We start from the raw sequence: 20,139 nt of genomic DNA, 5'->3' as shown, positions 1-20,139 counted from the left end.
TGTTGGGTGCGTGTTGGGTGCGTGTTGGGTGCGTGTTGGGTGCGTGTTGGGTGCGTGTTGGGTGCGTGTTGGGTGCGTGTTGGGTGCGTGTTGGGTGCGTGTTGGGTGCGTGTTGGGTGCGTGTTGGGTGCGTGTTGGGTGCGTGTTGGGTGCGTGTTGGGTGCGTGTTGGGTGCGTGTTGGGTGCGTGTTGGGTGCGTGTTGGGTGCGTGTTGGGTGCGTGTTGGGTGCGTGTTGGGTGCGTGTTGGGTGCGTGTTGGGTGCGTGTTGGGTGCGTGTTGGGTGCGTGTTGGGTGCGTGTTGGGTGCGTGTTGGGTGCGTGTTGGGTGCGTGTTGGGTGCGTGTTGGGTGCGTGTTGGGTGCGTGTTGGGTGCGTGTTGGGTGCGTGTTGGGTGCGTGTTGGGTGCGTGTTGGGTGCGTGTTGGGTGCGTGTTGGGTGCGTGTTGGGTGCGTGTTGGGTGCGTGTTGGGTGCGTGTTGGGTGCGTGTTGGGTGCGTGTGGGTTCGCCCACACGCATCCACACGCATCCACACGCATCCACACGCATCCACACGCATCCACACGCATCCACACGCATCCACACGCATCCACACGCATCCACACGCATCCACACGCATCCACACGCATCCACACGCATCCACACGCATCCACACGCATCCACACGCATCCACACGCATCCACACGCATCCACACGCATCCACACGCATCCACACGCATCCACACGCATCCACACGCATCCACACGCATCCACACGCATCCACACGCATCCACACGCATCCACACGCATCCACACGCATCCACACGCATCCACACGCATCCACACGCATCCACACGCATCCACACGCATCCACACGCATCCACACGCATCCACACGCATCCACACGCATCCACACGCATCCACACGCATCCACACGCATCCACACGCATCCACACGCATCCACACGCATCCACACGCATCCACACGCATCCACACGCATCCACACGCATCCACACGCATCCACACGCATCCACACGCATCCACACGCATCCACACGCATCCACACGCATCCACACGCATCCACACGCATCCACACGCATCCACACGCATCCACACGCATCCACACGCATCCACACGCATCCACACGCATCCACACGCATCCACACGCATCCACACGCATCCACACGCATCCACACGCATCCACACGCATCCACACGCATCCACACGCATCCACACGCATCCACACGCATCCACACGCATCCACACGCATCCACACGCATCCACACGCATCCACACGCATCCACACGCATCCACACGCATCCACACGCATCCACACGCATCCACACGCATCCACACGCATCCACACGCATCCACACGCATCCACACGCATCCACACGCATCCACACGCATCCACACGCATCCACACGCATCCACACGCATCCACACGCATCCACACGCATCCACACGCATCCACACGCATCCACACGCATCCACACGCATCCACACGCATCCACACGCATCCACACGCATCCACACGCATCCACACGCATCCACACGCATCCACACGCATCCACACGCATCCACACGCATCCACACGCACCCACACGCACCCACACGCACCCACACGCACCCACACGCACCCACACGCACCCACACGCACCCACACGCACCCACACGCACCCACACGCACCCACACGCACCCACACGCACCCACACGCACCCACACGCACCCACACGCACCCACACGCACCCACACGCACCCACACGCACCCACACGCACCCACACGCACCCACACGCACCCACACGCACCCACACGCACCCACACGCACCCACACGCACCCACACGCACCCACACGCATCCACACGCACCCACACGCACCCACACGCACCCACACGCACCCACACGCACCCACACGCACCCACACGCACCCACACGCACTCACACGCACCCACACGCACCCACACGCACCCACACGCACCCACACGCACCCACACGCACCCACACGCACCCACACGCATCCACACGCACCCACACGCACCCACACGCACCCACACGCACCCACACGCACCCACACGCACCCACACGCACCCACACGCACCCACACGCACCCACACGCACCCACACGCACCCACACGCACCCACACGCACCCACACGCACTCACACGCACTCACACGCACTCACACGCACTCACACGCACTCACACGCACTCACACGCACTCACACGCACTCACACGCACTCACACGCACTCACACGCACTCACACGCACTCACACGCACTCACACGCATCCACACGCACCCACACGCATCCACACGCATCCACACGCATCCACACGCACTCACACGCACTCACACGCACTCACACGCACTCACACGCACTCACACGCACTCACACGCACTCACACGCACTCACACGCACTCACACGCACTCACACGCACTCACACGCACTCAATATTTGTCCCCTCCTAGAAGCTGCCACTATTTTGATTAACGTTTTTTTGGGCGGGGGAATGAAAAAATATTCAAACCCCCACCCACCCCACGGACATTTATCTAGATAAAAAAAACATATTTACTCTTTTCCTTTTTCTTCCAAAAGTCAAAAATGTAAATTGGATCTGGACTCTGCATTAACAAAGCCGATTTGATGGAGGGAGGGGTCCGTTCATTTTGGCAGCCCTCCCCTCTCATTGACAGCTGTAAAACATCCTGTATTTTTTTTTTCCGGATGCCTTGACACGGTAGGACCAGATCAAGAAAATGATCGCCATCGACACCAAGATGGAGGATTCCCCGTCCGTGGAAGACCCGAAAGGCATCCCGGACTTCTGGCTCACCATATTTCGCAATGCGGACATGCTGACCGACATGATCCAAGTAAGTTGTGGGCGCCGAAGTCGACCGGAAACCCAGCCCACGCCCGCCCTAACGGCGGCGCTTTGGCTTCCAGGAGCACGACGAGCCCATCCTCAAGCACCTCAAAGACGTCCAAGTCAAGTTTTCGGAGGCCGGCAAGCCCATGGTGAGTCGGGAGTTGAGAGCGTGCGCCGACGCCAGCCAGCCTCAACGGCGGGAGATTTGTCTTTTCACAGAGTTTCACGCTGGAGTTCTACTTTGAGCCCAACTGCTACTTCAACAACGCCGTCCTCACCAAAGTCTACAAGATGAAGTTCGAACCCGACACTTCGGAGCCCTTCTCCTTCGAAGGGCCGGAGATCGTGGACTGTGTCGGGTGAGGCCGTGGGGGGAGGACTCACGACTGAATGTACGGTCCTTCGGACTCGGGACTGACCCTCTTTGTTTGCCCCGCCCCCACCCACCGCAGCTGCATGATCGACTGGCACAAGGGCAAAGACGTGACCGTCAAGACCATCAAGAAGAAGCAGAAGCACAAAGGGCGCGGCACCGTTCGCACCGTCACCAAACAAGTTCCCAACCCTTCCTTTTTCAACTTTTTCAACCCCGTCAAAGGTGAGCCCGCCAATATACCGTACACAAAAAATCCTCATGGAAAATATCATATACACCGTATTTTCACGACTATTCGGCGCATCGTATTTTTAGCCGCTGTGTCGGTAACTAATGCTATTTCTGTATTTTAAACACACAAAGCATGCACTTTTTTTAGACGCATATATGTTATATATTATATATGGATGAACATCGAAACGCAATAGCGCTGGCTACCGGAAGTAGCTTATTTCCGGGTTCCGGTGCGCAGTGACTGCTAGGAAATATAGTTCTTGCACGCTACACCCACACGCTAAAAACACGTTTTTAAAAAGGCAACGGAAGCAAAACTGAGTTCGGTAGTACTTTATTTAGACATTTTACAACGTAGTCACGTCATCATCACCCACAAATCCATCAAAGTTTTCATTTTCTGTGTCCGAATTAAACAATTGCCCAAATGAGTATCCAAAACGCCGGGTCCCGCGGTTGTAGTTCTTAAGCCTCCGGGAATGACGGCAAGCTCCGAGTAGTTCGCAGTCTACCTTTGAATGCTCCGTTGAAGCCAACATCTAGCGGCAGGATTTCTTTTGTAAATACAGCCGAAATGACGGCGAGTACCAAATTAGTGTGGTCGCCGTAATACTGAGTGTATTGAAGAACTCTATATCCCAGCAGTCACTGCGCAGTACTTTTTCTATGGGAAATAGTAGAGTCTGGGGCTGCTTGGCGTAGTTGTCCTATCGACGGATTTATTTTATTTTATCGTGATAACAATTTTAGTATTGGTCCATATATAAAGCGCACTGGATTATACGGCGCCCTGTCTATTTTGGAGAAAAATTTAGACTTTTATGTGCGCCTTATAGTCGTGAAAATATGGTACATAAAAAATTCTGGTAGGTTATTACAAAATAAATTGTACATTTTAGGCGGAACTTTAATGCATTGTATTTTATTTCGAATGGTGATAAACTTGCAAACATGTATGAGAAAGTCGCTCATCCGATAAAACGGCCGCGAGCAAGTGAGGGCTTTCGACCGCCAGAGGCCGCCACTACTCAAGCCGTTTCGACGGCGGGGCGCGTTCGCTGAGCCGAATTTCTCGGTGTTTTTGACCGCAACAGACGTCCGATGATCCCGTGAATGAGAATTTGTTTGGAAGTCTACTTAAGACCAAAGGGAGGTTGTCTTAAAATAGGGGTCGGGAACCTTTTTGACAGAGAGAGCCATAAATAAAAAACATATTTTCAAAAATCATCTTCCTGAGAGCCATACTCAAAGTGTAAAAGTCAAAATACATGAAAATATATGCGTTTTTAGTCATTTCACCACTTTTAAACTACATAAAGACTGAATTCTTTTGATAATGTTGCTAATCAATGAGTATCAATGACGATATGCGTGGAGAAGAGTCTAATTTAAAAATAAATGATTAAACAGGCACTAGAGGTCGTGTCTAAGACACAGCGCCGATGTAACGCTCCTATCGGTGTGTTTGGGACTCGGCTGTTTCCATTATTTTAGCTCACGGGTTAGCGGAGAGCCTCATGCACTCATCTAAAGAGCCGCATGTGGCTCCCGAGCCATAGGTTCCCTACCCCTGTCTTAAAAGAATGATTGTATCAATAGGCCATTCAATGCCGGGGAGAAAATGACCTCATTTTGCCACTTAAATCGAGACGGCACTTTGTTTTTTTTCTCTGCAGCTTCACCAGACGGCGACGAACCGGTGAGTGTTGGCGTCCCGCCCGAAACGACCGCCGTCCGTCGTCCCCCGTCCCCGTGATCCGTCCCCATCTCGCCCCCTCGTCCAGGACGACGACTCGGAGCTGACGTTCGACTTCGAGATCGGGCATTTCTTCCGCGAGAGAATCATCCCGCGAGCCGTCCTCTATTTCACCGGGGAGGCCATGGAAGACGACGAGAGCGTAAAGCCGGCGCCCGCCTGCCGTCCGTCTGACGATCGCCCGCCGCCGCCGCTCACCTCTTTTTTTCTTTTTCTTTCAGTTTGATGAGGAACTGGAAGAGGGCGACGAGGTTTGTAAATTATTACCGTATTTTCACGACTATTCGGCGCATCACATTTAAAGGCGCAGTGTCAGTAACGAGTGCTATTTCTGTATTTTAGACACAAAGCACGCACCGTTTCATTACACACATTATATATTATATATGGATGAACATCGAAACGCAATAGCGCTGGCTAGCGGAAGTAGCCTATTTCCGGGTTCCGGTGCGCAGTGACTGCTGGGAAATATAGTTCTTGCACGCTACACCCACACGCTAAAAACACGTTTTTAAAAAGGCAACGGAAGCAAAACGGAGTTTGGTTGTACTTTATTTAGACATTTTACAACTTACTCCAGCATCATCACCCACAAATCCATCAAAGTCCTCATTTTCTGTGTCCCAATTAAACACTTGCCCAAATGAGTCTTCCAAAACGCCCGCGGTTGTAATTCTTAAGCCTCCGGGAATGACGGCAAGCTCCGAGTTATTATATATAATGTATATATACTATAGTCTAGTTTTGAATGCTCTGTTGACGCCAACATTTAGCAGCAGGATTTCTTTTGTAAATATAGCCGAAATGACGGCCAGCACCAAATTAGTGTGCTCGCCATCATACTAACTGTATTGAAGAACTGGGTGTATTAAGAACTCTATATCCCAGCAGTCACTGCGCAGTGTTTTATCTACGGGAAAATAGTAGAGTCGGGGGCTGCTTGCCGTAGTTGTCCTATCGACCGATTTATTTGATTTTATCGTGATAACAATTTTAGTTTTGGTCCATATATAAAGCACACTGGATTATAAGGCGCCCTGTCTATTTTGGAGAAAATTTTAGACTTTTATGTGCGCCTTATAGTCATGAAAATGTTTCACCGGGCCAATCCACACCGCCCGCCGTCTGACCCCCGTTCCCTCGCCGCCAGGAGCAAGACGACGACGACGAAGAAGAAGAAGAAGACGACGACGACGATGATGACGACGGAGATTTTCAGCCCAGGGTACGTACGTACGCGCGCCGCGAACGGCGACGGGCGTCCGCTCGTTTAGACCGGGAGGGATGAAAGGCGGAGCCCACCAGTCCATTAGAAAAACTTAACTTAACTTAACGTGGCCAATTAACCGACTGGGAGGGATTCTGGCCTAGAAAATGACTGTCATTGGTCAAAAGTCAATCATTTAGTAGAATGGCATTTTCAAATATTTCTAAAGAAAATATTCCCTTTTTTCATTTAGTTTTTCAAAATTTGATGACTTGGATTGGATTGGATTGGATAACTTTATTCATCCCGTATTCTGGAAATTTCGTTGTTCCAGTGGCAAGAGGGTGAGGATGCATGAATAGGAAAGGCATTTTAGACATAAATAGATAGGTCATAAGTAGGTCAAGAAATAAATACATGAATAAATATATAATTAAATAAGCGTGTTGCTTAGCACATATATACATATGTTACACCCTGCATTTGATCTTGAGACACAGGGGGAAATAATCAGAACAGCGAGATGTTGTTGTTACTTCAATCCAACTTTTACTGTAATGATCAATTAACACAAAAACCCATAACATACAATTACACCCATATATATACATTATCAACACGTTAGAACCCAAAACATAATGTACAATTACACCCATACATATAAACATATATATATTCAACACTCTAGAACCCAAAACACAATGCACACACACACTCGTTCAACACACGGTCACAACCTGTTACATCTTTTCCCATTACAACTTCTAGTAGTCCCACTATTATTCAACAGGGCAAACAATGCAATATCAACAATATAACATCCTTTCCATGACCGTCATAGACACTGTCAACGATAATGGTGGCCGAAGGTAGCGCGCTAAATGCTATTCCATGTGCGTGACCGAGACTCTCACATTCACGCCCGTAATTCAAACGTAAATAAACATTAATAACCATTATCTCTTTTCTCACACGCTAAACAGTGTATATTACAAACCCCAAACTCAAACAGCCTTTACAACAAACAGCATACCTTGAGACACAGGGGGAAATAATCAGAACAGCGAGATGTTGTTGTTACTTCAATCCAACTTTTACTGTAATGATTCAGCACACCTCCCGTGCCTCAAGCTACTTGCTAAGACATAAATAATCGAATACCGATCTACTTTAACATGCCCCACACTTGCCATGTGGATCCAAGGATCACCAATCGAACACCGATACACACATTCAATCCAAACTCGTCATAGCTTCTTTACATGCAATCGTTAATAAATCAAACACTCTAGCATGTCACACTAATAAATCAAACACTCTAGTATGTCACACTAATAGATCAAACACTCTAGTATGTCACACTCTCCCCCACAAAAACAAATGTCGTCCCGACATCAGTATATTCCAAATATCTTCCCCTTGTTGGTTGTTATGCTGAACAGTCTAGCGAACTTGTCATTTCACATCCTCTTCTGTAAACTGATACTCATGAAAACTCCAGGCGGCAAGGGCCACAGTTGAAATATAATCCACAACTCGTACGGTCCACGTTCACTGGATGGAAACTGTAATCACAGTCGTAACAGTCCATGTTCGCATAATACATGCCACGTTTGTAGGCTCAAGCCTGTTGGAGTGAGTCCATACATAAAGGGTGGTTGAATGTAATATGGCTGCAGGTGTACTAACCAAGGAACCACTCCTGGTGCAGGGTAAGCAGGTAGCAGCTGATGTGGTGACTGGGTACTATAACAGGAGGGGACACCAAGCTGATCATAGGTTGTTCGTCGTGGTGGATGTCTCTCCCTTCTTGGCCGTTCATAAGTCAACGCCTCAGGTTCATTCACAGTGGTTGGCGGAGAGGTCTCTGATAAATGATCATCACGAGGATCTTCAACAGCCAGATTTGTTCCCTCACCAGGCAGGTCCTCCAGCTGATAGTAATCTTCTTGTTGTACTGGTCCGGAAGCAGGGCCCTTCACTTCGAGTCTCTGATTCGCTGGCAGTGGCCTGTGCTTAGACTCCATCCCTTGGGCATCTCTCTCATTTAGCACCTGGAGGGGCTCATAGTGAAAGTCATCTTCGTAACCACTGTCTTGGTCTGTCTCTTGAAGATGAGATACCGGCTGCTGTTTATTTCTCTCCATACTCTTGTCAATTTTTCCTCCTTCTGGTGTCAGGTTTTTTATCAGGATGCGCTCTCCTGGTTGTAGCACGGAGCTCCTCACTTTGGTGTCATAGTGCTTTTTACCTCGTTCTGCAGCTTTTCGTACACTCACGGTGGCAATGGTGTACGCCTCCTCCATCCATCCCTTGTCTCCCTTTCTCCACTTTGGCCTTGTATAACTCCAGCTTGTCAGCTTTGATTGCGCGTTCTCTCAGCGCATCCAGTTCATCGCGATAGGCGCGGGCTGCACGGGCGTCTACGAGCAGCTTCAAATTCTCCTGCTGGAGCCTCTTTATTTCTTCCTCCATGTTTTCCTGCTGGTGTCTGTTGTCCAGCAGTTGTTCATTCCTCTCTTCTAGCTCTTGTCTAAGTCGTCTGATCTTTGCCTTTGAATCGGCAGCTTCCACCATAAGGTGTTGCTGAGTTCCCACCTGCTGCTGTTGCATGCTGGGAGGATTGACGATGGCCAGTGGACTGGGTGTGCCACAAAGCACACGAACCACACCTTCCCTTTCCTGATTTAGCTCTGCTATAGTCTCTTCTTTTAGTGGTCTGCCTCCTCGGATTTTACATCCAGCTTGGAAATGTTCTCCACTCCCACACCGATAACAATGTGTGCACTTCACATCTCGCCCTCCCTGCTGACAAGCAAAACACCTTCTTGGGACATAAGCAGGGCGGCTAGTGTTCCAGGGGGGTGCTGGGGGCTTGCTGTAGTAATTTTGTTTTGCAAAAGGTGGCTGGGGCTCCCTAACTGGTCTTCTAACTGAAGGTGGGAGGTAGGACTGAGGCTGAAACATAGCCTGCTGTAGTGTCTCTCTAATCTGAGCTATCTCTGCACTGAGATCTTTAAGAGAAGCAACACTTGCCTTAATTTCAGTCAACTCCGCTCGTACCTCACGGGACACTTTTGGTTTTTCTTCTCCAGGGCAATTGGTAGGTCGTAGTTCTTCTGACTGCACCTTGCTAACATGTGTCGCTGCCTGTGGGGTACTAAACTTCTTTTTATTTCTCCTTTCTGTTTCATTAGCACAGGCTACATTTAACCTCTCCTCTAGCAAAAGCTCATCTGAAGTCTTACAGTTCAGCAAGAGAGGCTGCATATCTACTCTAACACTGTCACTCTGGAGACCAGTGAGTATCGTGTGCAAGCACATACGCTGGACTAAACTTGGGTCATACTGGAGTCCTGATTCTGATTCTGATTCTCGAGATGCAAACAATACCTTCTGCCTAAGACCCAAGACTCGCATTAAGAAACTTTGAGGAGTCTCTTTGATCTGCTGCACTTCTGAAGCTAACTGCTTATAGAGGTCGGTAGCACTCCTCTCCTGAAAGTGAGTGCGTAGGATGCGTTTGAGTGTGGGAAGAGTGAGGTTAGGTTTCTCTTCCAAATAATTACGTAGCTGCAAACTGGGGGAGATAGCTCTGATAACTGCATCAATAATTTCCACATCTAGGTAACCCCTATTCAGTCCATTTTCAATTTGATGAACAAGGCTGGAGTATGTCAGCTTGTCCCTTTGGCCTGGTTCACCTATCTGGCCAGCAATTTTGAAGTCCTTGCGCCAGTATGAGCTTGGCTGGGGCTGGGGAGACACACCCCCTTGAGGGTCCGCAGCATCTGGTAGCTGGGGCAAAGTTATTGGAGTCTCTTCCCATCTTGATCCTTGCTTTTCGTTTTCATCTCTTTTGACTTCATGCTTCATATCTGATACTAAGGCCAGCCTGCTCTCCACCTTCCCGGACCTCCTGTTCACGCTGGCCACCGAGCCGGCCCGCTTCTTCTCCGGGAAGATCTTCTGCCTGCGCACCACGGCCTTCCCCAGCCCCGTGCTGGCCCGCAAGCGGGACGTGACCTACGCCACCTACCTGGTCCTGGTGTGGTCCGTCCTCTTCTTCCTGTACTTCCGGATCCTGTTCACGGCGCGCTCGGCCAACAAGGAGACCAAGAAGGCCGAGAAGGCCAGGAGGACCATCGTCCTGCACGGCGTTCAGGTGCTGCTGTGCATGACCATGTACGCCGCGCCGGTGGTGAGGGACGCCCTGCAGAGGTGGTTCCCCGAGAACTCCTCGGACTCGCTGTTCGCCAACTACGTGGTGGTGCAGATCCTCCCCCGGGCCATCAGCCCCATCATCTACGGTGTGAGGGACAAGTGCTTCCGCAAGCACCTGAAAAACGAGCTGATCTGCGGGAGGAACCCGCAGTGATGCCCAGATAAGGCTCTCTTCACCCCGCCCATCGCGATTCCTCACGGCCTGCTGAAACTGTACCCTTTCCGCATTTTAAATAAATACATTTTTTGAACCCAAAAATGCCTTTTTGCTCCTCAAAGACCGCATCGCGCTAAAGTCACGAGCTGCCGTTTGGCGTCCAATCCGTCGAAAGTAGGATGGCTGGCGGCGAGCCAACCCTTCATTAGAAATCTGCCCTCCCGCTTTGAAGGAATTGGACGTCTAACGGCGATGAATTCATTTCAGGTGCATGGCAGAAGCATGAAATTGGCTTTTCTTGCCCCTGGCAATATGGCCTCCGGGCAGCCATATTGGCAGGGGCAAGATTAAAGTCAATGCTTTGAAATGAACATAAAGTGATGACTCACTCTCATTCATTCATTCATTCATTCTATTAATCCACACAAAATATTCTTGGTCATAAAATTTGTGGGAGGGTTTTTTATTTTATCTCCTGTTTCATTTTTATTTATTTATTTTAATGTGTGTGTCAATTGGTTGTGAGTATTTCATTTCCTGGTTGTGCGTTTGAGTGATTTCACAGTTAATTCGTTCATTTTCTGTCGTGGAGGGTGCTGGAGCCTATCACAGTTGACACCAGGCAGAGCAAACCCCAAATCCGTGGCCGGCCAATCGCAGGGCACAATGAGACGAACAACCAATCACACTCGGGGTCAGGAATAATTTAGCATCTCATTAGCTTAGCATGCATGTTTTTGGAATGTGGGAGGAAACCAGACTACCTGGAGATACCCGGGGGCGAACATGCAAACTCCACACAGTGTGGACCGACCTGGGCTCAAACCCACGACCCCAAAACCACGAGGCCAACGTGCTAACCACTCGTCCACCGGACCGCTGTCTTCAGTTTGTTAAAGTAAACTTGAATAACAAGACCTGGGTTAAAAAAAAAAAAAAGATCAGAGGAGTGGCGTAAATCCTAAGGGAGCAAAAGCAAAGTTCATCACGAACGTCAAAGACATGACGCTAACGATTGTTTGCCAGCGTCGCGCTAACGAGCTCGTTGACCTTCAAACCTTTGCGGATTCATCGCGGTGCTCCGAGAATTCCCGCCGGCGTCTTCAAATCGTCCCGTAAAGGTCACGTTGCGTCAGAGGGAGCGCTCCTTTTCGTCACGTCCTCGGAGGCCGCTAATTGGACGCCCCTCGTCGTCGTCGTCAACGGCAGCCGGTGAAACACGATCGTTAAGGTCAAAGGTTGTCGAATCGCTTTCAGCTGGGGCGGCTGGCGCATTCAACTCGCAAAGAAAACATTTCTTCTATTGACCTGCAAATAAAATCTATAAATGGCCCAAATTTAACAGGAAGTGATGCCAAAATGACAGGAAATGCTGCAAAATCATGGGGAAATCATGCAAATTGTACAGGAAGTGACTCTTTCATGCCCCAAAATCTGCAGGAAACTGCCTAAAAGCCAGAAATGAACAATTAGTGACTTGAAATGCCCTAAAATCAACAGGAAAAAAATAAAACCAAAAAGAAGTGACCTAGAAATATCATAAACCTAACAGGAAGTGCCCTACAAATATCCGTTGAGCATGTTCTGACCCCAAAAAAAAGGCCTAAAATGGACAGGAAATGCCCTAAAATCAACATGAAAAAAATAAAACCAAAAAGAAGTGACCTAGAAATATCATAAACCTAACAGGAAGTGCCTTACAAATATCCGTTGAGCATGTGCTGACCCAAAAAAGGCCTAAAATGGACAGGAAATGACCCACAATATAAAGGATGTGACTCTGAAATACCCCAACTGTACAGAAAGTGACCCCCAATTCACAAGAAGTGACCTTTAAGCGCCCCCAAAAAAATGGTGTCAATTGCAATCAACAGGAAGTGAGCTAGAAATTATCTAAAAGCAACAGGAAATGATTCCAACTTTACAGGAAGTGAGTCCAAATGAACTCGCCTGCCTTGACAACAATAGACGTCGAGTTAGTTTAAACTGGGAGGACTTGCTGCACCATGGACGGTGCTAGACGTCCAATTCATTCGGAGTGGGAGGGGCGAATGGTATCGCTACTAATAATGGGATTCGTAGTCGCCATTATTATTTAGATTCCGATCGATATTAATCCCGAGGCGTGTTGTCGTTGACGATGATGTCGGCGGCCTGCCATTGGACGATTCGGGCGTCACCTGACGTTCGCCGTCCTATAAGAAGGTGGGCTCGGCCCTGGCCGGGCGCTGGCTGAGGTCGGCCCGTGGCGTTCCTCTTCGGGTGAGTCAAGCGCCTCGTGGTTTTGGCGTTCCCACCTCCTTCTCGTCCAGGTACGCTTTTCATCTTGGATTTGATTGGCCGTTGTGTAGTCATCTCTGCAGTTCTAACCTATTTGGATGTTTTAGGACCCCAGGTTTTCACGCAGCGAGCAGCACCTGGGATTGGTCGCGGGCGAGTCATGAGGTAAAAGGACCCTCGTAAGACACAACAAATCCTCGTGGGTTCTGTTGGATTGGTTGGGTTTTGGTACTGGTTTTGCTAGTCTAGGAACCAACAAATACTGGTGCTTTTAAGCCAGGGAGGTTCTGAGGGACTAGTTGTGTTTTGGTACTATTTTGCTAGTTCATCATATGTTGGTCTGCAAATGTTCTGCTGGGTTTGTTGTGTTTTTGTACTGTTTTTGCTGGTTCAGAATCCATCCTATTCTGGATTCTGCATCAGTATTCCATCATTTGTTTCTGTACAATCAATACACAACAAATCCACCAAGTTTTTGTTTGACTTTTTGGTACTGGTTTTCCCCTTTTAGCAACGAAGAGATGCTGGATTTCTCACGGGAAATCCAGTAAAACCAGTACCAAAACCCGTCTGGATTTTCTGTGTTCCGTAACCGGTCCTGCAGACGAAAGCGCTAATCGACCATGTGGAACTCGTCGGCGGACGGCTGGCAGAACTCGAGTTCTCCGGCTTCCGTTTGGGTGCTTCCCAAAGACAGCTTCTCCAACGCGCTGGCCAAGAACATGGCGGCCGTGTTGGTGTGGCTGACCCTCAGCGTCATCAACGGCAGCATGGTGCACACCTTCTTCAGACACGGGTACGACCACGTGGTCCGGGCCAGCGCCGATCACCGACCAGCTTTATTTTTTGTGCCGGCAGCGTCTTTTACGACAACCCGCGTTACATCATGTTCATCGCCATGGTGATCAACGACGCGCTCCAGCTGAGTCTGGTGACGGCGCTCTACGTGCTAAGCTACGTCTTCCGCAAGATCCACGCGTCCGTCTGCTGCCTGCTGGTGAGAAGAAGAAGAAAAACAAGCTAACATCCTATTGCGCCGCCATTTTTGTTGTCACTTCCTGTTCATTTTGGACTATTTTGGGTCACTTTCTGTTCATTTTGGACTATTTTGGGTCACTTTATGTTCATTTTGATCTATTTTGGGTCACTTTCTGTTCATTTTTGACTATTTTGGGTGACTTTATGTTCATTTTGATCTATTTTGGGTCACTTTATGTTCATTTTGGACTATTTTAGTTCACTTTATGTTCATTTTGGACTATTTTGGGTCACTTTCTGTTCATTTTGGACTATTTTGGGTCACTTTCTTTTCATTTTGGACTACTACTTGCAAATGTTTTTCATCATCGAACTCCTTTTTTCATCACCGCTAGGTGGCACAATGGTTAACACGTACATGCTTTATGTTATTAGTTTTTTTCTAATCCCAAAAAGTCCACAGTGTCTTTTAGTAATTTACAATTTGATAATTTGTTGGTGAATGTTGCTCTGCAAAACCACATTTCAGCTGCTTTAAAACAAAGTTCCGTTTCCTGAGAGCTTTTATTTTTTTGAAACGGACTTTGGCTTGTCATGCTGTGTCACTTCACTTCCGTACACACAAGATGGCGGCCTCCGTACAAGCCAAGTGCAGCCGGTTAATATGCAGGTATTTGCGGAATATTGTCGTCTTTCTTTGTTTATGCGCCTCTGAACGATTCGCATTGGAACGCGTGAGACTTAAAAGTCATAATTTGATAGTTTGCCCCCCGAAATTCCGATAGTCTCAAGTCCACCACCGCATCTTGCAAACACCGGCATTGTCGCTTTTTTTTGTTCTCTCCATTAGCTCGTGTTTTCGTGTCAATCGATATTGCTGATAAAGATTGTGGTTAAAGGTTCTGTCATTGAACAGGAGACAAAACAATTAAATGTTCTTGAGCCAGATGTATATTGATTTGCATTATATTTATACATTTAATATATTTAAAAAAACCTTTAGTTGCATTTCAGACAGGATATTGTGATTTTCTGCCTCATACTGTTGTCCATTTTATGTGGATTCTTACTGCAGTTATGACTCTTGGCCAGTCAGTCCCCTCGAAATATATAAATGCACTTTTGAGAGCCCCGTCTGTTACAAAGAATGAATTAATTCCGGTCGTTGTTGTGTTGTGTTCAAATGTTTTAGTGCCAGAAGGGCGAGCGGCAGCGGCCAGCGACGTCTCTTGGTCACGTCTTCGGGTAAAGCTCCAAAAGGGGAAAAAGCAAGTGGGGAAACGCGGGGCGGGGCTCGTCACGGACGCAGCCGACCAACCGGCCGCGGTGTCTCCCCCCCTCCACAGGCGGCGGTGGCGGCTTCCCCTTCCGGCCACGCCCGCTGCCCCTCCTGCTGGTGACGGGCGGCGGTTACTACGGTTACCAGCATTACAAGAAGCGAGAGGATGGCGCCGCGCCCGCTCTGGCCACGCCCGCTCAGGTAAGGCGACGTCCCCCGCTCGGGTGGGCCTCTACGTTCCCCGTCCCCGTCCCGCTGACGCCCGGTGCTCTTTCCCCGCTCAGGTGGCCCTCTATCGCTCCTTCCCGACACGGCTGTTGTCCCGGGCGTGGGGACGCGTCAACCAGGTGGAGCTCCCCACCTGGCTCCGCAAACCCGTCTACTCGCTCTACATCTGGACCTTTGGAGTCAACATGCAGGTGACGCCACGCCACACGTGCGCAGCGGAAAAAAATCCACGCCATCCGTCCCCTCCCCTTGCCAACCCTCTTGGCTGAATTATACCAATAGGAAGCGGCGGTGGAGGACTTGAGTCACTACCGAAATCTCGGGGAGTTTTTCCGTCGGCGGCTGAAGGAGTCGGCGCGGCCGCTTTGCTCCGCCTCCTGCCTGGTAAGACCTCCCTTGCGGACGTGGACGCCGGAGCGACCTGACGCTTTTTGACGGCAGGTGTGTCCGGCGGACGGCAAGATTGTGCACCTTGGTCGTGTGCTGGCTTCGGAGGTGGAGCAAGTCAAAGGGGTGACGTACAGCCTGGAGCACTTCCTGGGCCCGCGAGGTGAGGGAGTCCCGAAAAATGGCGTCCCAAAAAACGGCGTCCCCGAATGACTCGTGTCGATCCAGGCGGGATTCCCGAAGCCAGTCCGGACGCCAGTCCAGAAACCAGTCCAGAAGCCACTCCCCCGTCCTTCCGGGCCGGCCTCCTGTCCAGCCCCGACAACGAGCTGTTTCACGTGGTGGTCTACCTGGCTCCGGGGGACTACCACCGCTTCCACTCCCCCGCCGATTGGACGGTGGAGCTCAGACGGCACTTCCCAGGTGGGTCGTCCGATTGGGTCGAACGGGCCGGGCGTTAACGTCGCGCCTCCAGGTTCGCTGATGTCGGTGAGCCCGGGCGTGGCGGGCCGCGTCAAGGAGTTGTTCTGCCTGAACGAGCGCGTGGCCCTGAGCGGCCGATGGCGGCACGGCTTCTTCTCCTTCACCGCCGTGGGCGCCACCAACGTGGGATCCATACGCGTCTACTTTGACCAGGTCAGTGAACACTAAAATGGCTGCCTGTCGCGGCGATTCCCTAACGTCCAATGCAACCTTTGTGCCGCTTTCAGGAGCTGCAGACAAACGCGGCCCGCGACAAGGAGGGCGCTTTCCACGACCTGCGCTACGCCGCAGCCGCCACCACCACCACCGCGGGCGAAGGGGGTTCGGCCAGAGGGGGCGTGGCCTTGCAGCGCGGAGAGGCGGTGGGCGAGTTCAACTTGGGCTCCACCGTGGTGGTCCTCTTCGAAGCCCCCAGCGATTTCGCCTTCAGCGTCAAGCCAGGACAGACCGTGAGGGTGGGCGAGGGACTGGGCGGCCTCTGATCTCCCATCATGCTTTGCGGCCGGCCCGATTGCCAAACACCATAAATGCTTTCCATTAAAATCTTTTTTTTTTTTTATTTCAGAGTAGAAAGTCTTTTTTTTCTGCCTTAAACATCAGTCTTACGAGCCTGGCGACATTGACGGCGGTCCACGTCCGACTAACCCGCTTCTAACGGCTCGACGCCCGTTGGCCAATTAGGAGTGCCGAGTATTTTGTTTATTGTGAAAATGGATAGGACGCCCGAGCCGTACAATTGCGTGGGCCCTTTTTGGTTTTAGCCCCGCCCCGTGCGGCAACAGCAGCAACACAGCCAGTAGGAGAGCGGCTCGCAGCAGCGACCTCGCCTGTGAAAGCGCGGCTCGGCGAGGCCCCCGTGAGACCAGGCGTCCACGCCGCCCGCGTCCTTGGGCGCCCACGACCCCTTGTGGCCGCCGCCGCCGCCCGGCGGTGCGTCGGCCTCGCCGGCGCCCTTGCCGCTCGTCGAGCGGGCCTGCGTCTTGAGGGCCAGGAAGGAAGGCAAGTCCAGGTCCAGCGCGGCGGCGCCCCCCTGGGGGCGGGGCGTGTTCTGCCGGCACTGGGGGCACGGGATCCACACCTGGCAAAACACCACCTTTTGACGTTGGACTTTGGACATCGTCGTACGCCGGCCGAGGCCGAACCAACGACGCCCGAACACGAGCGTTATGTCGGGGAGGGGCCTGAAAGAGGGCGGGGCTGACCTGCTGGTTGACCACCGTGTCCAGTCGCTTGACGCAGGCCTGGCAGAAGGCGTGGCCGCAGTGCAGTCGCCGCGGCAAGCGGGCGCCCAGATCGTAGCGGCCGAAGCAAACGATGCAACGGAGGGCCGGCATGGAGGCTTTGGTCTCGCCGCCCTCTTCCGCTTCCCGCCACATTGTCTGCTCGAGGCGGGCAGCGCGTTAAATGGAGGACCGCCTTTGACGGACGTCCGCGGCCGGGAAGCGGGACGGCTGTCGGGAATGGGGCGCCTCCCCGTACGTCGGGGTCACCGCCGTAGCGAGGGCGGGACCCAAGGAAATGGCGCTAAACTTACCTGACGATGTCACATCCTGTCTCTTTTGGGCTTTGTTTTTCTCCGGAGCTTTCTCGGTTTGTGGCGGTCGTCTGGCTGGCTTGTGGCTTGTGGCTTGTGACACTTTATTTTTTCTTTGAATTGGGATGAAATATTAAACATGTTATTAGGTTACCACACGTTGCCCGGCAACGGGGCTCTCGTGTCACTTGAGTAGCAGGTGGCAGTCTGTATATTAACTCTTTCCGGGAAAGCGGTTTGTTCCAAAAGAGGCCTTTATTGGAGAGGTCACAGCATGCATGCCTTGTGCTAGTTAGCATTACTAGAACATAATCAAAACGTAGAAATTGTAAAAGGAATACGCCTTACAGATATGTCAAAAAATATATTGAAGCATTGGGGGGAAAAAGACACATTCTTATGGAGTCTCAGTCCAGGTCCCATTGGATATAACAGAAAAGAGAGTTCCTACATATTTGAATAATGATGTCACATGTTTCACGGCAGTCGTCACTTATTCTTGATGCCGTGGAGATACTAAGGGAGGGGCGTGGCCTCCTCCACCGCCCTAAAAAATCACAGTTGAGCAACATCTCATTCAGTGCCGACGCGAAAAGGGACGAGGGACGGCGTGTCGTCTCCTTTGTCCTTGTTCTAACGGTCCATTGCTTCAGTCTTCACACGAGAACGCTTCGCCGGACTTCGGTCGACAGAGTCCCGGCGGGTGGGTGGGCGCTCGTCCGTGACGTCACTTCCTCCTCCTACACCTGTAGCAGCAGGCGCAACGGCCGCCGCCCACCTCGTCCTCCGCGTCCTCGACGAGATACGGCGGCGGCTGGGGGTGGCCCTGGGTCGAGTGGATCGGGCCTCCGTTGAGCGCCCCCGGGTTAGCGATGACGGTGGCGCCGTCGCCCGCCCCGCGCAGCTTGGCCCGTGGGATGCTCACCTGGCCGTACGGGTTGTCCAGCGACACTTGGATGTTGGACGACATGGCCGCCGCACTCCCGCCCACGCGGCTGCAAAACAGGGAGGAAAGCGTCTCCTTTATCGGCAAAAGCACCCTCGTACACGGACGACGCAAAAAGGCCCCAACGCAACTAGTGTTGCGCCGATGCCGCGATCGCCGCCGATATGGCCCTCCACTGACGTCATCGGTATCGGGGAGGGCAAATAGTGTCCCGACACGTTCCGCACGGTAGCCCGAAACAGTAGCGTTACTTCAAAAATAAGGCGTACCTTCGTAAAACGACTCAGGTACAAGTAAAAAAACAATAATAGGTAAACAATCAGATAGTGAGTTAAAATTTGATCAGCGTCAGCGGCACCGAAAGACCGAAAACATTGACCAGCTTTGTTTGTTAGTGGAAAAAATGATAGAGCAAAACTTGCCTTGTGAGCTGACGCCTGGCAGAAAACAAAGTGGCTGCTTTTAACCTCTTGTGAGTTTGCGTGCGGGCTTGCCGGACCGCCCCAACTGGTTCTGCTGGACCGCACGCGCTCCAGGATCCGATCCGAAGTTCCGCCCTCTGTCGCTCAACACCTGGGAAAAATGTCAAAACGGGTTTCCGCTTTGCGTGATGGCTCAAATATTTCCAAATCACGTGCCCATCTCCGATAATATTCAAAGTATTTTGCATTTGAATCCGGTCCCATTCGACGACAACGTATTGGGGCCAAGCCAAGGAAGGGCGTGGAGAAGAAATTTGTAATGTCAGCTGGGATTGGCTACAGCACCCCCCGCGACCCTGGTGAGGAAGGATAAGCGCTTTGGAAAATGAAGGAAAAAGCTTCATATGTTCAACGAATGTTTCTCATTAAAACCTATGTTGTGTTGCGGTTTTGTTAGGCCAAATATCACAATGTAACGTGACAATTTGCTCGTTACTTGTTACAGTATTTTAAGTTGTATTAAGTTTGCAATTGTTTCCCCCACAAAAGCAAAACTTCTCGGGCTATCTTGATCCCACCCATTGTGAGTTTGAAGCAACAAATCTTTGCTGGGTGTCAAAACAATCGTATGTTTCACAGCCTTTTCTTTCGGTCCTCCCACTAGAACAAATCCAATATGGCGGTGACGTTTCCGCATCTACTCGTTCACATTGTGTCCACGGCTTCTTTATTATTTTTGTATGTATTGTACGTATGCCTTTTCTGACCGTCGCTCGGGCTAAGAATATATCAAATTT

The 20,139-nt window shown here is 51.0% G+C and overlaps 3 protein-coding genes across 12 annotated transcripts in view; 2 read left to right on the top strand and 1 right to left on the bottom strand.

Moving 5' to 3' along the window:
- The window catches only part of LOC144090536 (uncharacterized), a 14,579-nt gene extending 3,672 nt beyond the window's left edge, over window positions 1-10,907 (top strand). For both annotated transcript variants that reach the window (XM_077622086.1, XM_077622087.1), the window contains 9 exons: window positions 2,724-2,855; window positions 2,929-3,000; window positions 3,071-3,210; window positions 3,304-3,449; window positions 5,138-5,160; window positions 5,246-5,359; window positions 5,439-5,468; window positions 6,368-6,442; window positions 10,314-10,907. In XM_077622086.1, coding sequence (XP_077478212.1) covers window positions 2,724-2,855; window positions 2,929-3,000; window positions 3,071-3,210; window positions 3,304-3,449; window positions 5,138-5,160; window positions 5,246-5,359; window positions 5,439-5,468; window positions 6,368-6,442; window positions 10,314-10,802 — 1,221 coding nt within the window. In that variant the 3' untranslated portion in view covers window positions 10,803-10,907. The remainder of the gene's footprint in view (window positions 1-2,723; window positions 2,856-2,928; window positions 3,001-3,070; window positions 3,211-3,303; window positions 3,450-5,137; window positions 5,161-5,245; window positions 5,360-5,438; window positions 5,469-6,367; window positions 6,443-10,313) is intronic.
- A 1,966-nt stretch (window positions 10,908-12,873) lies between these two features.
- Window positions 12,874-16,996, top strand: pisd (phosphatidylserine decarboxylase). Of its 5 annotated transcripts, none has more exons than XM_077622096.1 (12): window positions 12,874-13,117; window positions 13,193-13,250; window positions 13,597-13,858; window positions 13,944-14,082; window positions 15,256-15,331; window positions 15,410-15,543; window positions 15,627-15,761; window positions 15,853-15,954; window positions 16,012-16,120; window positions 16,186-16,380; window positions 16,433-16,593; window positions 16,668-16,811. In XM_077622096.1, the coding sequence occupies exons 3-11, from the start codon at window positions 13,709-13,711 to the stop codon at window positions 16,587-16,589; spliced, it is 1,197 nt and encodes a 398-aa protein (XP_077478222.1). In that variant the 5' UTR covers window positions 12,874-13,117; window positions 13,193-13,250; window positions 13,597-13,708; the 3' UTR covers window positions 16,590-16,593; window positions 16,668-16,811. The 5 variants fall into 5 exon arrangements, with proteins under 5 accessions (XP_077478222.1, XP_077478221.1, XP_077478225.1 ...); XM_077622095.1 differs by having other exon boundaries at window positions 13,597-13,881; window positions 15,256-15,308; XM_077622099.1 differs by lacking the exons at window positions 12,874-13,117; window positions 13,193-13,250 and having other exon boundaries at window positions 13,710-13,858; window positions 15,256-15,308.
- Window positions 16,859-20,027, bottom strand: LOC144090543 (RING finger protein 224-like). 5 transcript variants are annotated; one of them, XM_077622102.1, is made up of 5 exons: window positions 19,921-20,003; window positions 19,343-19,493; window positions 17,975-18,969; window positions 17,643-17,819; window positions 16,859-17,518 (listed from the first exon to the last, which is right to left on the bottom strand). In XM_077622102.1, exons 4-5 carry the CDS (start codon window positions 17,814-17,816, stop codon window positions 17,198-17,200), a joined length of 495 nt encoding a protein of 164 aa, XP_077478228.1. In that variant the 5' UTR covers window positions 17,817-17,819; window positions 17,975-18,969; window positions 19,343-19,493; window positions 19,921-20,003; the 3' UTR covers window positions 16,859-17,197. The 5 variants fall into 5 exon arrangements, with proteins under 5 accessions (XP_077478228.1, XP_077478229.1, XP_077478231.1 ...); XM_077622103.1 differs by lacking the exons at window positions 19,343-19,493; window positions 19,921-20,003 and having other exon boundaries at window positions 17,975-18,820; window positions 18,900-19,336; XM_077622105.1 differs by lacking the exons at window positions 19,343-19,493; window positions 19,921-20,003 and having other exon boundaries at window positions 17,975-18,800; window positions 18,900-19,336.
- Between the last annotated feature and the right edge of the window lie 112 nt (window positions 20,028-20,139).

Source organism: Stigmatopora argus, chromosome 16 (assembly GCF_051989625.1).
Source record: "Stigmatopora argus isolate UIUO_Sarg chromosome 16, RoL_Sarg_1.0, whole genome shotgun sequence".
Taxonomy (NCBI): Eukaryota; Metazoa; Chordata; class Actinopteri; order Syngnathiformes; family Syngnathidae; genus Stigmatopora; species Stigmatopora argus.
This window is presented reverse-complemented; position numbering and strand designations above follow the sequence as displayed.

Coding starts and splice junctions, on each gene's coding strand:
- LOC144090543 (XM_077622101.1), bottom strand. CDS start 19,746: ATGAAGCTTTTTCCTTCATTTTCCAAAGCGCTTATCCTTCCTCACCAG. Junction 18,970..19,342: donor GCCAGGCGTCAGCTCACAAG/GCAAGTTTTGCT, acceptor CCTGTTTTGCAG/CCGCGTGGGCGGGAGTGCGG.
- pisd (XM_077622096.1), top strand. CDS start 13,709: ATGTGGAACTCGTCGGCGGACGGCTGGCAGAACTCGAGTTCTCCGGCT. Junction 15,332..15,409: donor AAGCTCCAAAAGGGGAAAAA/GCAAGTGGGGAA, acceptor CCCCCTCCACAG/GCGGCGGTGGCGGCTTCCCC. Junction 15,762..15,852: donor CCTTTGGAGTCAACATGCAG/GTGACGCCACGC, acceptor TTATACCAATAG/GAAGCGGCGGTGGAGGACTT.